This window comes from Dasypus novemcinctus, chromosome 11 (assembly GCF_030445035.2).
Source record: "Dasypus novemcinctus isolate mDasNov1 chromosome 11, mDasNov1.1.hap2, whole genome shotgun sequence".
Lineage (NCBI taxonomy): Eukaryota > Metazoa > Chordata > Mammalia > Cingulata > Dasypodidae > Dasypus > Dasypus novemcinctus.
This window is the reverse complement of record NC_080683.1, coordinates 83,051,379-83,067,934: the sequence shown is the minus strand read 5'-3', so window position 1 is coordinate 83,067,934 and position 16,556 is coordinate 83,051,379. Positions and strand designations below refer to the sequence as shown.

Below are 16,556 nucleotides of genomic sequence, written 5' to 3'. Positions count from 1 at the left end.
TTATAGGGCCTTAGCCCAGGAGCACATTTTATTTATTTAGCAATAGTGATTGGGGAGAGTCCTTTTCTGGCAGCTAATGACCTGCTGGAGGACTTGTGTGCCTAAGGCAAAGCTAAAGGCCATTAGCCCAACAGGTCATTAACTGACAAATGCCTGACCCTGAGGTCATTCCTGATATTGTAAATGGTAAAGACGTTAAAGTGGGTTAAAGTATGGCTGTGCCAACAAAGTTTCTTTTAAGCATTTTCTAAAATGCAGTAAGTTTTTTGTTGTTATTCATGTGGTTTAATTGTCTTTGTTCTGGGGTCATTTTCTCCATGCATTAGCAAGTCAGCCAGAAATCAGGAAACACCAAAACTACACTGTCTGTTCAGTCTGTTTTTCAGAAATCATTCTCCCTGTTTAGAACAGCACATTAACTATTTCTTTACTAAGCAGTTTCAGTTACACTGAATGGATTTTCTTTTGTGGATCACTTATATTTTCATAATGTGTTCTTGTGCTTTATAGCACTTCCCTATTTTTTACTCTTCAGGGATGACATATAAAGCTACAAAACAAAGTAGAAAGAGCTCTGACGCAGAAGTCTGTGAGTATAGGTCCTAGCCCTGGCCAGCCGTCGGGCCCTTCCTTCCTCCCTTCCTCCCTTCCTCCCTTCCTCCCTTCCACCCTGATTCCTCCCTCCTTCCCTCCCTTCCTCTCTCTTTCTTTCTTCTTAATTAGCCATTTAACATTTTGGTCATTTTACCACTCAGAATTCCAGGTCCAGGTCACTAACCTTTTTTTCCAGACTCTTTATCTAATGTCTTCATACCTCATTTTACAGCTGAAAACTGAAACTTCATAATGTAGGAAATTTAGCTTTTATTAAAGTTACTACTGAGGGTTTTTTTTAAATAACAACTTAAGTTTTTTTTGAGCGCTTACTATGTGCTGGCACTGTTGTAACTGCTTTACATGCGTTAGCCCATTTCATCTCTTCTGAGGCTCAAGGAAAGGTTAAGCAATTTCCCTGAGGTAAAATTGCTAACTAAATCTGGGCAATCTGACTCCAAAATCTTACTCTGAACTAGCAAACCAGCAAAGAACCATGATACCTTTTTACCAGCAATTTTGCAATCACTGTACTAGAGTTTATAATGTCTTAAACAACTATTTGTGTTTAAATATTTCATTACAAATATCAATAAGAATATCATGAAGCATTTTAGAGAACTAACTAGTAAGCAAAGGCTGCCTGTTTTCTAAGTTTCCTTATTTTTAAAGATAGCATCATCTCCAAGATCCTTGCTAGTTCCAATATTCTACAATAAAATGACATGAAATATGAAGAAAAACATTGCAATCAAAATTTTTCAATAAAGTCAGTGATATAATTGAGAATCCAAAATCTTTTATAAATTTCAGAGGCTTGAAGTTTTGCATACGTATTTCAGCAATCTATGGCAATACCCCAAATTAGCAAACTCACCCTCATGGCAGATTTGTGATAAGAAATCTATATGGCTTTATTTGTTCAAGTACTTTGAAAGCTATAAGATAATAGGCAAATATAAATTTCTGAAAATAGTGATTGAACAAAGTGATAACTGTTAAAATTTATTTTAAATAAATTGTTATTGTTTATACAACAAGTTCACATATTAGAACAGTATTGGTAAATCAACAAAAAAATTATAGGCATATTGCTAAGCATTGGAGATAATAGTTTAAAAGCCAGTTGCATATCTTTACAGACTAGAGAATTTCTAATCCGGGTATCCATTATTGATCCATTGGTACAATATAATAGCTAGTTCCAAGTCTCTACCACTTGATTTTTTTGAAGGAGAGAAAAAAAAGATTACCGAATTTTCTACAACGGTAAGGTTCGTTATTTATAGAATTGGTTTTGAAGAGCTGCAAAGGTATTTGGAAGAAATACAATTACAGTTTTAGACAAGATACATGAATTTTAAAGCATATGTATCATGCTTTTATTTCTGTAGCTGCCTAGACGGTACAAATCTTGAGATATCTCTAAATTACAAATATCTACTCTTTAGTGTGTCCCAGTTTGAAAAACCGATTGAGCTGAAAAGTGAACTGTGCTACCCAAAGACATGGCATCCTGGAATTTGCAAGATATATTCATGAATCGCAGAGCATCCTAAGACCTTTAGCTCTTGGCCAGATGTGACCTAAACCAATTTGTTTTCATGAGTTTACTAAATTCTGCTAAGCTAAGAGTCAAATATTAGTGATGTAAATAAAGAAGATTGAACATGCCCTAACAAAATATACCCAATAGTATCCAAGACCCATTTTATACAGCCTGTTGCCTCTCTACCTTCAGTTAATTTACGTATTTTTGGTACAACATGATAAAGAAATTAATACGCTAGAAATAAATATATTACAGAATTACAAGATTTAAACTGCTTGTAAAAATTTGAGGATACATTATGCAATTGCTAACCAAGGTAAGAGCTGTAAATGACATATTAGCATGATGTAAGGTAATGTTTTAACTGCGATTGCATCCTGCTTATTGATGAGTGGTGAAGTCAATTTAATCAGTTACTATCAATACTTTTTTTAATGGAATATAATAGAAAATAGAGGCATAATACTTTAATTTTATGAAGATTTTAATTCAATTATATATATCTATACATATATATGTATGTAGGTAGCTATTGTGTATTGATGTAAAATATACTTCTTAGGGGTTGTAATTTTAAATGTTTGAAAGCCACTAATATAAGGCAGTATTCTAGCCAGCTGCATCCCTTCAGTTGAATGGAATACTGTACTGTGGGTTTAGTGTTCTGAACTTTTATGTAGATTAATTTTCAAGTAAAATCACAATTGGAAAACATCAGTTAACACCACCGAGAGGGACCCTAGATGAAGACGCAATGAATGCAAAATGGAGATGAAATGGCAGACATAATTCTCTCGAAAGTTGAATCAGAGCAAGATATAAAATTACCACTAAGTAAAGAACATCCTGAGTATAACAGACTTCATATACAGGAATTCCCATTCAATTCTCAGCAACTACTTACAGGTTTTTAATAATGTGAGATACATGGCACAACCAACATATTTTTTAATCTATCAGAAAGCATCACCTTTTCCTTTATTTCTTATGAAAAATTTCAACTTGATTTAAGTATTTTCAATCATCTGCCACTTTTTAAGGAATCTAATCATTGTTTAAATCAATAAATGATTACATTATTGTTGATCAGTTACAAACAGTAGGCCAAGAAGAACTATGTACCTTCATTCAAAAAAGTGAACTCAACTTTTTTGGATTACTTTTTAATTGTTACTAAGAGAAATCTTTATTTTTGGCTAGTTAGTTAATTGACTATACTTCACAATTGCTATGGATAAAAGATATATATAACTGCATGTTTCGGCATTCCTGATCATGGGGCCTACTGTTGAGACAGTGCAGACACCTTTTACCTAGATAAGCAAATGAAACCCAAAGTGGCTGGTCCGGGAACATGCAGTTCATCTAAGTATTACTCTTCTAAGTGACCAAAGGCTTTATAAGATTAGGTCATTCATCCAGAAAATGAATGTGTCCTTTAAAAGGACTATAATGAAAATACACTGCAAAAAATGTAAAATATAATAAGCTTACTAGATTTTGTTTAGACATGGTCTAATAGTAGATTTTAACCACAAATATCTTTACATATATTAATTAAAGATAAAATAATTCAGATCTCATTTTCAGGGTGACTTATGGATGTTATATGGCCTGATAAGACTAGTTTGATTAGTGCAGTGACTGGCAAATAGTAGGCTATCAGCAAATGTTAATGGAGTGAATGCACTAGCCAATATAAAATTAAATCTCAGTGTTCAAGCCATTTTCCTGAACTTGTAGCCTATTTCTCTCTAGTTTTATCAGTTGCAATTTTATACTTTTCTTTAGTTCACTGACTTTTCCCAAATCCTTTTTTGACAAATGTTACCAGTAGTTATAGTTTATAAACCAATGTATCAGCTGTTCTAAATTAAAAATTAAGATTACCAATTTGCTTAGTTTTTGCTGCACCTGTCCTATTGGTTGTGCCATTTCTCCCTCTCCTCTCCCCTGGTAGCCAGAAAGAGCTTCCAGCTCATGAGAACAGATTGTCATCCCTCCCACAAATAAGCAAGGCCTTACACATTTGGCAACATTGAAAAGGCTCCCTTTAGAAAGCCGACTTAGAAGCTTCCTCCAGAACTCCTGCGAGTTAGTGGTATGTTTATTACAACAGACCTTTCATCATTGTCTTCATTAAAGCTGGTCCTTGTCTGATAGGATGGAGTGGAGAGAGCCATTCTTTCATAGACCTCCACGATGGCTTTATCAAAACCCTCATTTATATTAATCAGTATGCAGATTAAGGCTCATCTGGGCTGTTTGTGCCCAGGTGGTGGGTAAGTAGATTTACCCCTTATTTGGACATTGCTATTGCTCCCCGTGTTCTTCAGAGGTCGTATCTCCACTGAGGCTGCCAGCCTGGTAGCTCTGCTGAGCTCTGGGAAATGAAACCTGGAATGAGAGAGTTTGCTTAAACCCAGTTTGTAAATGATAAAGTGCTGCACAAATGTTTGATGTTGTTATGGCTCTCTATGGGAGAACACTGCTTCTTAACCAGTCCCTCTCTACCTTACCTTGGTGATATAAATCTTTCCATCTTTAAATGCATCTGTCACATACCTTGTGCTTCATTCCTGTGAGTGAGACCTGGTTACTGTTAGCAGGCTATTCAACATGCTTTATCTTTAAGGGTATTTTTCTATAAAGCATTTTATGGATAATAAAGTATTTGTGACTTTAAAAAGAAATATTGATAATATCCCTTAAAACGCCAAAGCTCTTTTGTTCCTCCCAAGACATATACAAAAATTATTTCTTCCCCAAAGATGTTTTACCTTTCATTCTACTTCATGCATTGCTCTTTGTTCCTAGGGGAGGGGAGGAGTGCAATAAATTTGCGTGTAATTAATGCCATCAGCACTGCACATGTGTGCACACACTCGCCTGTTTCCTTTGCTAGCAGCTGTTAAGAATAGTAAAGGCTGAGGGGCAACATGTTCGTTTGCCTCCTAAGTATGTATTACACATAGTCCTGTCATTCCACACTGTAGTAAAAACTGTCATGAAAGTACTTTTTGAGGCAAGCTTTTGAAAGACAATTATAAATCTAATGACCTCCACAGCTTTTATATACCAAGCAAATTAAGTTACATAGCAACCTTTTAAAATTGTATAAAAATACAACTATACTACTTCATTACATCAACTCAGATTGCTTAGTTAACATTTTTTCTGAAGTTTTGGTTGCATTTTACCTTTAATTTAGAATAGCTGCTCCTTTGTTCAAAGCACAGTGGTCAGTTTTGCTAGTTTAATGAACATCTAAAATTCTGTTCAGTCCTTTCCATCTGTCAAAAGCCAAATGACAGGAGCAAATATGGCTCCAGCAGTTGAGCACCCACCTCCCACATGGGGGGTCCCAGGCTTGGTTCTCAGTGCCTCCTAAAGAAAACAAACAATGGGCAGACAAACAACAAGCAGAAACAACAATCAAGAAACAAAAAGCAAACAATGAGCAAAAAAAAAAAAAAAAATGAACTAACAACGAGCAAACAGACAAAGGAGCCAACTGAGGGAAGCCATCTCAGGTGGGGAGCCAACTCAGGTGGGGAGCCAACTCAGGTGGGGAGCCAACTCAGGGGATCTGATGTGGCTCAGTGGTTGAACACCGGCCTCCCACATACGAGGTCCCAGGTTCAATCCCCAGTCCCAGTACCTCAAAAAAAAAAAAAAAAAAAAAAGCTAACCATAGTACTCTTGAATCACATTTATTGAGAAAAGCATGGCTTGTCTACACAGACTGCTTACTACCAGTTACTGATCTTATTTTTGCTAATCTAGGGCCTATGAACTGATAGAATCCATAAATCAACTTGTAGACATAGTTCCACTTGAAGCCTCTCTGAGACTAAAAAACAGGGTATTCTTTTTTACATCTCCCCCACTCTCCCATGAACAGAGGTTTATTGTTTTATTTTACTATAAAAGCAATATAATAAAAGGGGAGCAAAAAGTAAGCTTAAATTTTTAAGCAATTGTAAACTTAAGCAATTTAGAAAGGTTAAAGAAAAAAATTTTTTTTCAATTAAAAATCACCCAAAAATTTTCCTTTTGGACTAATGAAACTATTCCAGAATTGACCGAGATAATGACAATTCTGTGATGAAAATGAGAGCCACTGAGTGTACACTTTGAATGGATTGTACAAAACATGGCGCTGTGTATCACAGGGCATCCTGTGGTGGTAGATGGACTGGTTAACAGGACAAATATGAGACTGTTCTCTCATGAACTATAAGAATTTATAATACTAATACATGGTGTTAATAACCTGGTGGGTTGGGGAAAAAATACATCAAATGTAAGATAATGGTTAGTAGAAACATTTTGACAATGCTATATGATAGATTGTAACAAGTTTCATGACAATGCAAGATGGTGGTGGGGTGATATATGGGAACCCTGTATGATGATATGCATGTTGTTTTATAAGTTCACTACTTTGGGAAAACGGACTTGGCCCAGTGGTTAGGGCGTCCGTCTACCATATGGGAGGTCCGCGGTTCAAACCCCGGGCCTCCTTGACCCGTGTGGAGCTGGCCCATGCGCAGTGCTGATGCGCGCAAGGAGTGCCCTGCCACGCAGGGGTGTCCCCCGCGTAAGGGAGCCCCACGCGTAAGGAGAGCCGCCCAGCGTGAAAGAAAGTGCAGCCTGCCCAGGAATGGCGCCACCCACACTTCCCGTGCCGCTGACGACAACAGAAGCGGACAAAGAAACAAGACGCAGCAAATAGACACAGAGAACAGACAACCCGGGACGGGGGGGAATTAAATAAAATAAATCTTTAAAAATAAATAAATAAATAAGTTCACTACATTTACTATTTATGTGTGTTTGTATATGAAGGATATACTTCAATAAAATTTATTTTTTAAAAATCACTCAGAATCTTACCACTTATAATTATCATTATTGTGAATATTTTTTGTCTGTCCTTCCAGACTTTTTTCTTTGTGTAAATAAACACATAGATCTCTATTTTTTTTAGAAATAGCTGTCATACTTTTCTGTTTGCAACCAGGTGTTTTTTTTCCCCCCTAATATGTTACAGACATCTTTGTATAGCAGTATATGTGAGAATTTTTTCAGTCATCATTGTTCTTTCACCATCTCCTACTTATCTCAATTTCTGTTTTTTATCATGGGAATTTATTACAGCTCAGGGCATAATCATCATGACACCTTTTGTGGGGGTCTGCATCATCTTAGTTTTTCAGTTAAAAAAAAAAAAGTCATTGAATTATAGTTACCCTTGCCAAAAGATAAAAAATGAAATAATTACATAGTTCCCTGAGATTGCTCAAATTTGTCCTGTAAATTCACTGTTTAAGAAATTAATTCCAAAGGTCAATTATATCAATTCTTTGTGTTAAGATTCAGATATGTACCTTTTCAGATCTTTGGTGAAAGAGTGGTGATTGAAGTGAGAGAGATTGACAGTTTCCATGAGAGTAGCAATTAGATGTGCACTGTCCAACTTTCTATGCTGAGACTTTTTCCCTGCTAGTCAAAAAGGGAATTGGGGGACGTGGACTTGGCCCAGTGGTTAGGGCGTCCGTCTACCACATGAGAGGTCCGCAGCTCAAACCCCAGGCCTCCTTGACCCGTGTGGAGCTGGCCCATGTGCAGTGCTGATGCGCGCAAGGAGTGCCATGCCACGCAGGGGTGTTCCCCGCCTAGGGGAGCCCCACGCACAAGGAGTGTGCCCCGTAAGGAGAGCTGCCTAGCGCAAAAGAAAGTGCAGCCTGCCCAGGAATGGCACCGCACGCGCAGAGAGCTGACACAACAAGATGACGCAACAAAAAGGAAACCCAGATTTCCATGCCGCTGACAACAACAGAAGCGGACAAAGAAGAACACACAGCAAATAGACACAGAGAACAGACAACTGGGGCAGAAGGGAGGAAGGGGAGAGAAAAATAATAATCTTTTAAAAAAAAAGGAATTGGCAGGAGAAACTGGTTTGTAAAATTGACATTGTGAATGGGTGCCAATTCTGGTTCACTGGAATGAAATGTTGCTCAGAAGATTGGGGGATAATAGATGGCATTGCTGTGAAGGCAGATGTAAACATAAAATACAAATTAAAGAGAGGAGCATTTTTGCATTTGCGTTTAGGTAAGCACTGCTGCTATTCTCACAACAATGCAGAAATGAAGAGTCTTATCTCCTGCTTGATTACCCTTGTGCAACAAGTCATTTCTAAGAAATCTGATACTAGTTAAAGTAGTTTTTTGTTTGTTCTGTTGTTGAACTAAAACAACTGTAATCTTTATTTCCATGCTGTGCCCTTCATCTACCCAAGATATGTACTGAATATTGAGTAGTAATGTATCAGTAAAGAAAAATAATAATAGCAGTTAATGTGCATGAGCTTTCATTATGTTGCAGGTTCTCCTCTAAGTGCTCTACATATTTCCTCATTAAAGAAGGAAGTGATATGGCCAACTAGTGCCATTATATGTTTGATGGAACTTTGCAATTAAGCCTGATGTCATTCTGAATCTGAATGTATTAATTATTCCCAAGCATTAGAGCACCTCAAGACCCAGAGCTCAGCAAGATGGCTGAGAGCTACCCAACTAGAACTACTTTGTCAGCTGATGGCATGGGCTTACGAGTCATAATGGTTTAAAAAATGGAAATTGTTTATTAAAAAAAAGAACTAAAGAGACAATGGCAATTAAATGCAATACATGATCCTGAACTGGATTTAATAATGGAGTAGAAGAGGACATTATTGGTGCAAATGAAAAAAGTAGAATGTAGATCACAGCTTTATATCAATGTAAAATTTCTGGAACTTGGTAACTCTACTTAAAGTGGTTACGTAAGTGAATATCCTTATTCTTAGGTATGTACATGGAAGTATTAAGTGTTCAAGGAGCATGATAGCTACAACCTACTCTCACATGTTTAGAGATAAATAGGCAGAGAGAGATGAATGGATGGGTAGGTGAGTGGATGGATGATGGATAGATAGGCAGGCACACAGCAATGTGGCAAAATGTTAAAAGTTGGTGAATCTGGGTATATGGGTGGGGGGTATATTGAAATTCTTAGTAGGGGTTTCATTATTTTTGCAAATGAACTATACATTTGAAATTATTTAAAAATAAAAGTTAAAATGGAAATTCTTTTATTGTAATTCTGGGTGTTGGAACCAAAGGGACTTGGGTATAAAAGTTTTGCAAGGAAAGTAATCAGTAGAGTTCAAAGGTCCACATGAAGAGACCAGATAGAAATAATAGTATGGGCAAAGATTTCCAATCAAAGTTTATGAAAAAGTAATTTTCAAATTTACATCAAATACTAAGATTTGTAGTAAAGCTCAGGATTTTAGAGCTGAGAATGACTTTAAGGAATCATTTCTTGCAATACCCGTTATTTTAGAGGCAAGGAAAACCAAAGCTCAGAGAAATTAATTTGCCAAAAATCTCACAGCAAAATTAGTGGTAGGCCTTTCTTGAAATTGAATCTAGATTCTCTGGTTCCCAGTATTCTGCCCGTTTCATTTCAGTTCTCTATTCTGTTGGTTTTCCCAGGTTCACTTTGAGACTCTTTTAGGTTATTTCTTTTTCTTTTTCTTTTAAAATGTTTGCCTGTCCCTGCACCTGAAGAACAAAAGTCCTTGAATCTGTCTTATGGTTTTTCTTGTCTAGACATCAAGGAGTCTGGGGATTGTGTACTAGGCAAACTGTTTCTGCTTCTCGTAATCTTTTTCCTTTCCCCACTTGTTAACCCGAGGAAGTTCTGAGCCTTTCCCTTGATGATTGTCATTAGCTGTGGAAGTGTGTACTGCTTAGGTAAGTATCACCATTTTAAGTCCAGGTCATTATATCTTATGAACTTGCAGGTACAGGTCTTCCTATATTTGCTAATTGAATTAAGAGATGAAGAGTGAGAAAACAAAATGATTTTGGCCGTTCTGCCTAGTCTGGAATTTCAAAGAAGTAAGGAAACTCTGATAATCACAGTCAGATCCATTGTTAAAATTCATGCCATTGTTGTGACATTTGGTGTCCGACGTTCTCTTTATAAAAGCCTCTTTACCAGTGCTGGTCTCAGAACTCAAACTGTTTCAAAACCATAACATTTCTTAGTGATTGATTAATCTGTATTATGTGTCCAACCATCGGGGGATCTTGGGATGTTGCTTGTATAAATTGTAATCCGATCTGATGTTGTGCATTTAGTTACAGTCTTTCCTAGACCTATTGGCGATACTCAATCCTCCTGGATTTGGGAATAGGTCTTATCTGATACCTTAAGAGGGAAAAAATTCATTCATTTTTCTCTCTTTCCCACTTAAATAACTCAACACATCTGGTAACACTGTAGGATCATTGCCCTTCCAGTTTCTCTGCTGCTCATATTGCTAAAATATTTCTTAGATATTTGGTTACCTATAGGGCAATGTGATTAAAAAAAAAAAGACTTTATGTAGTAATCTTACCAATTAACCCATCTACAGAACTAGAAAAAAATATGCTTTTAATCAGAAAAATTTCCATATCAGCAACCCTGTGTGTTATGCAGTATGAATGTAAATATAAATTGGAAGATAAATGCTTATGTGTTAAATTTTTAAAGCAAGTCCTTCTACAAATTAATGTAATTTGCCTCTAAGAAAATGTTTATTAAATCCAGGGCACCTGAGATTGAAGTATCTTGTTGTTTGAGTCTATATCCTTTAACTTAATAATGTCTTCAATTACAAGATTGATAAAAACTGAAACCAAATCTTTTAATTCAATCAGAACTAAGCTAAATTTTAGAAAGCAAAAAGTAGGGATCAGATATAGGACTGCATAATATAGGAAGTTAAATATACAAGATATTAAGTCGTGGTAAGCTGCAGATGGGGGTTGCCTTAAGGAATTCTTGTTTGAAATGGTTGCATTGAACATTATAATAAATGCCACTGTTTTATCTTCTTGAATTAAAATGGTTTATGCAAACAACGCTAAATTGAACAGCAGTTCCAGAGAGGCCATTTACTGTTTTCTGCTTGTTTTACATTCTGAAATGAGTTCAAAGCTTTTGATTTTGTTTGATTAAAAAAAAAAAAATAGCCTGAACCTTGAAGATAGTATAGGTTTGATGAAAACTATTTCAATATTTCAGCTCTTGTAAAAAAATTTCTATGTTTATTCTACATCTGACCCAGGGGCCCTACATCAGATATATCCACTGTGCATTTTAAGTACAGCAGAATGAATACATTTGAAAGGTTAACCATCCTTTTGATGTTGCTTCTCTTCTTGTATTAAGAATGAAAATTAGCATTGTAATGGCTCCCAGAATGGAGATATTGAAAAAGTACCCACCTGACAGAAATAAACAGGCACAAAATAAACTGAGTTATTTCATTAGTTATCGGAAATTTAAACTTACATTCAAAATAGCTATTACTAGATATTTGTGTATATTAGTCAAAGCTATGCTCACAAGATTTTTTTTTAACTTAAATTATGATTTAAAAAGTTTCATCACAGCTTTAATATCCAGGTGGGCAACACCATTTGCTAGAATCTTTGCACATAACCCCATTTTTTCTATCAAACACAAATCCTGCCTTGATACAAAGCCTTCTGAGGCAAAAATGGGGATACATTTTAAAAATTGTTTCTTTGACCTTTTTTTTTCTTGTTTTTTAGGTTGTGGAACTTTTAGCAAGTGCTCTTATGGACTTGGTACAAGGAGTATACCATGAAAATTCTACTTCAGCAAAGGTAAGGGTTTCAGATTCATTGTAAAATGTTAGAGTAAAAATTCTCATTACCAAACTACAATTCAGGAATGAAAATGTCATTCTAGTTTTGTGTTTAAATTGCATATGACTTTTTTTTTTTAAGCTTAGTGTTTTGGCTGCAAGTGCTTGGCCATAAGCTTAGTACTTAGCAGGTTTAGCCAATTAAAACAACCTCTTATTGGCTCTCTGGATTCACAGTCTGTTTGTCTGCAGCAGCCCAGTAGACAACAGAATCCTTCTGGCTAGGAGGTAGCACAGTCATGAGGAGGGCAGGCTGGAAGTGCATCTGGTGTCAAGGCAGCTGGGCCCAGCCTTTCTCTAGAGGAAGGGGCCTCTGTGTCCCAGAAATGTGGACCATAATCCCAAGAAGGTGACAGGTATGTGTGTGGGGGGGGGGATAGGAGGATATCTTATATATCCAAGATCCAGAATTTACTACATTATTAAATTCTGTATGAGAAGAAATTGAAAGTTGGGTGATTGCACAGCTGGATTATTTTGATTAATTTTATACTTCTAGAATTAAAGCTTTTTGACTCATTTAGCAGGATATCTCAAGAAGGGTTAGGTTTTATTTCCTTAAAATGTAGTTATTTCTGTAGGATATTGGGTGTGAAGCAATTGCTTCATTGACCACCACCATCATTTAACATGGTATATACTATTATAAGGGATTCCTAGCTAAATGTTTCATTATTCTAACTTCTTTAGCATCCTTATTAACAGGATTTCACTCATTGCAAATTAGAAGAAATATGCATGTATGCACATCTTAAGCTTTTTGACATTTCCATTTGAAAAAAAAAAAGAAAAATAAATTTTACTGAAAGTGAAACATAGGGCATGAGCAAGTTGAGTAAGAAATTTAAAAATTTAATAGTATAACCCTGGAATCCTGTATGGTTCAGAGAATGGTTAGTGAAACATGAAGAATTGCACCTTTGACATCTGCTAACATTTGGTCCAGGGAACTACAGTTCCTGGTAGGCATCTAACCTCTCCCAAGCAGCTTCTTGGAATGTGGAGACCTGGCAGGATATATGATCACAGTAAACCCCCTTTGTAGGATCTTTCAAAGACATGCCATTATTTACTACCATGGATGAAGATTAATCTCAAATTGCTAAATGAGTGACTTCTAGTCTGGTTCCACTCAGTGAAAGTACCTTGTATATAGGATGATGATCATGATGATGATGATAATGATAATAGCCAAGAAATTGCACTATGATAAATGATTTGCCTATGTTTAATCTTCTCAGAAACCTTGAGAAGTAGATATTACCTGCTATCCCTGCTTTACAGATGTGAAAACTGAGGTTTAGAAAGGATTAAGTAATCTGCCTAAATTCACACAACTCGTTAACTGGAATTTGAACTCCAGAGCTCTACATCATAACCCCCTTATTCTCCTGCCTCTGTACCTTAATGAAACCTGCTTTGGTAGTATCTGTCTGCCATACCTGACATCCCATCCTGGAAGGGTGATGGCAGTGACCTATTCTAGCTTTTGAGGCATTGTTTTAGCCTAGAGTGTTTCCAAGGTGTTAATATGTTAAGACATACCTCCTAAAAAAAAACAACAACAGGCAAACAAATGAAAAAACCAACTCAAGAGAGTTGATGTGGCTCAGTGGTGGAGCACCATCTTCCCACATATGAGGTTCTGGGTTCAATCCCTGCCCTGGTACCTCAAAAAAAAATAAAAAAGAATGTTGTAGTTAACTTTTACATAAAAATGTTACTGCTTTTGTTTTTAAGGTTCTTAATTTATCTCCTCTTACCATTTGTCCACTATAATTAACCCAGAACATTAAAAATTTTATGAATATTTATTAAGTACTTTCTATAGGACAGGCAGACCTAGTAGCAACAATAATAAAATGTTCATATAGCTCTGTACACTTTCTTTGTATACAGTTACCTATGAAAAGGGTAACATTTTGTTGGTATTCCCATTCACAGAGGAGAAACCTGAGTTCAGAGATGATAGATGGCTTGAAAAGTATGGTGCTTAATGTGTGCTCCACAGTGTCATGATCTGAACCCAGGTCTTTTGCCTCCAAGTTCCATGACTTTTCTAATATATTCTCTTTCTTTCCTGGGAAGAGAAAAGAGAAACAACAAAGTCTTAGAAGGATTGTGGGTCATATATAACCACCACTTAGCAAGCACCAATTCCTGACTTTCATTAGCTATAAATTTTGCTCACAGGACTTATTACTATGTTTTGTCCCTGTCATTTTCCTCTCCTTCTCCCTAAGCACAGCCCTTTTAAGAAACTTGAGTCCCTTTTTAAGCAGGTAAATTTCTGAATATAGCCAAATCATTTAAAGAACGATTCTTTTTATTTTTATTTTTTTAAATGAAAACAAAAATGCTTATTGCAGTTGAACTGCAATGGTGGGAGGGCTTCTTATGCTTACATTTGTGCCCCAAGTCCAATTTAGATTAACCACATTTCCCTTCCTAACCAGCAAAATTCTGTCTTATTTTTCTGTATATGCTTGCCATTGCAGTGGCTCTTCAGAATTGAAATTTTTTTTTTTTTTTTTTTTTTGAGTTGGCCCAGGAGGCAAGGCTTCAGAGGCAGAGAGAACAGTGCCTCCACATCAGAGTGCCTTTAAGGTTTTCAGGTTCTGGCACAAGTGGGAAGCAGCCACAAGTAGAGGTCACATGGAAAATGAGGCCCACTTTGGGCATCTCTGTGGTACAACCTCCATAACCTTGAGCCAATTCAGTACACAAAAGAATTGCTTTGTGATTTAAATAACCTGCCAACCATTTCATCTCTCTAGGGATAAGAGGATACAATAGCATTCTGTTTTCAATATAGCTACTTAATGCTGTGGTGGAGAATCTGGGTAGTATGAAAGTAGTTTTCTGGAAAGTAGTATCTATGTGACTAGGGTAGGTACATTAAAGTAAATGGAGGGGAAGTGAAACTGGATACACTGGAAATCATTCTCCTTAAAAATAGGAAAATTTATCTGATTTATGTTAAACACAAACAAGTTAGGAAATTCAGCCTTTGTTCTGTCCATTTAAAAATATTTTTAATTTTGCATTTGCTAGCTTGTAAATGGTTTCTTTGTTAATAAAAAGTCCTTTTGCTTTCTTTAACGTTTATAAAAAAATTCTCCTCCCTCTTCCTGTTTTTTATATTAGTTAATTGAAAAAAGGAGCATATTAAATACAAAAAAAATGTATTTTTAAATGGTAGTTTGCTATTCTAAGAGTTCCCCAGTCAAGTTTTCCCATATACATTTACTCACTGTATTCACTAGGTGTTTTACATTTTAACAAAATTGGATTTGAATCCACTGACTTTTATATTTAAAAGTTTTTAACATAATTATCTTATTATTTTAACTGTATTCTGATTAGAAAAGTAAATACATGTTCATTACATAAAAACTTAAGGGAAGCAGATGTGGCTGAACCGATAGAGTGTCCACCTACCATATAGGAGGTCCAGGGTTTGAACCCAGGGCCTGCTGGCCCATGTGATGAGCTGGCCCAAGTGCAGTGCTGCCATGCACCAGGAGTGCTGTATCACACAGGGGTGTCACCCGCATAGGGGAGCCCCATGTGCAAGGAGTATGCCCTGCAAAGAGAGCCATCCCGCGCAAAAAGCACAGCCTGCCCAGGAGTGGCGCCACGCACACAGAGCTGACGCAGCAAAATGATGCAACAGAAAGAGACACAGATTCCCGTGCCACCTGACGAGAATGCAAGTGGACACAGAAGAACACACAGCGAATGGACACAGAGAGCAGACAACGGGGGGTAGGGGGGTAGAAATAAATAAATACATCTTTTTTAAAAACCCACAAAAACATAAAAGCACAAATAAAGGTCAAGAGAAAAATAAAAATTATTTTTATCAGGTATCAAAAACAAATAAAAATATTAAAAAATATTTAACCATCCTCCAGGAATGAATCATGATTATATATTAGTATATTTCTGTGTAGATTTCATTCTGTATTTCTGCCATATTTAACTTATTACTATATGTACATAATTTTGTGTCATAATATTTCCCTAGTCTAATCATTTTTGTCATTAAAAATCTTTAAAAATAATTTTAATGGCTATTTAATATTTCTTCACAATAATTTGCTATAATTTACTGAACCATTAATGAATATTTATATAGTTTCCAGTTTTTTAATTTAAACAATATTGTAATACACATCTTGGCACATTATAACTTTGCCCTATGTCATCCTATTTACTTGGGGGAAAAAAACAAAGAACCTAAAGGAAAGATCCTTGAATCAGAAAGTGTTTCAGGGGAGCAAATGTGGCTCAGGCAGTTGGGCACCCACCTCCCACATGGAAGGTCCTGGATTCATTTCCTGCTGCCTCCTAAAGAAGGAACAAACAGACAATGAGCAAAAACAACGAGCAGCAAAGTGTTATAACCCAGCTCCTGAAGGGCACAGATCAGAGCAGTGGCAAGGTCAAAGGATGCACTCAGCAAGGTGTCCGACCTGAGCTTTATTTATTTGTACTTACAGATAGGAGGATTCTCCCTGGTGGTGGCAGTCCAGAGAATGAAGATAGTACTCTGCAAAGAGGCAGGAAGATGAGGGGCAACAAATAGGGTCTCAGAACAAAGACATTTTGTAACAGTTTCTGCTA

At 36.3% G+C, this 16,556-nt stretch overlaps 1 protein-coding gene across 3 annotated transcripts in view; it reads left to right on the top strand.

The window, feature by feature from the left end:
* Window positions 1-16,556, top strand: part of PDSS2 (decaprenyl diphosphate synthase subunit 2) — a 328,334-nt gene that overhangs the window by 214,872 nt on the left and 96,906 nt on the right. For all 3 annotated transcript variants that reach the window (XM_058307221.2, XM_058307222.2, XM_058307223.2), the window contains one exon: window positions 11,812-11,886. In XM_058307221.2, the coding sequence (XP_058163204.1) occupies window positions 11,812-11,886 (75 nt within the window). The remainder of the gene's footprint in view (window positions 1-11,811; window positions 11,887-16,556) is intronic.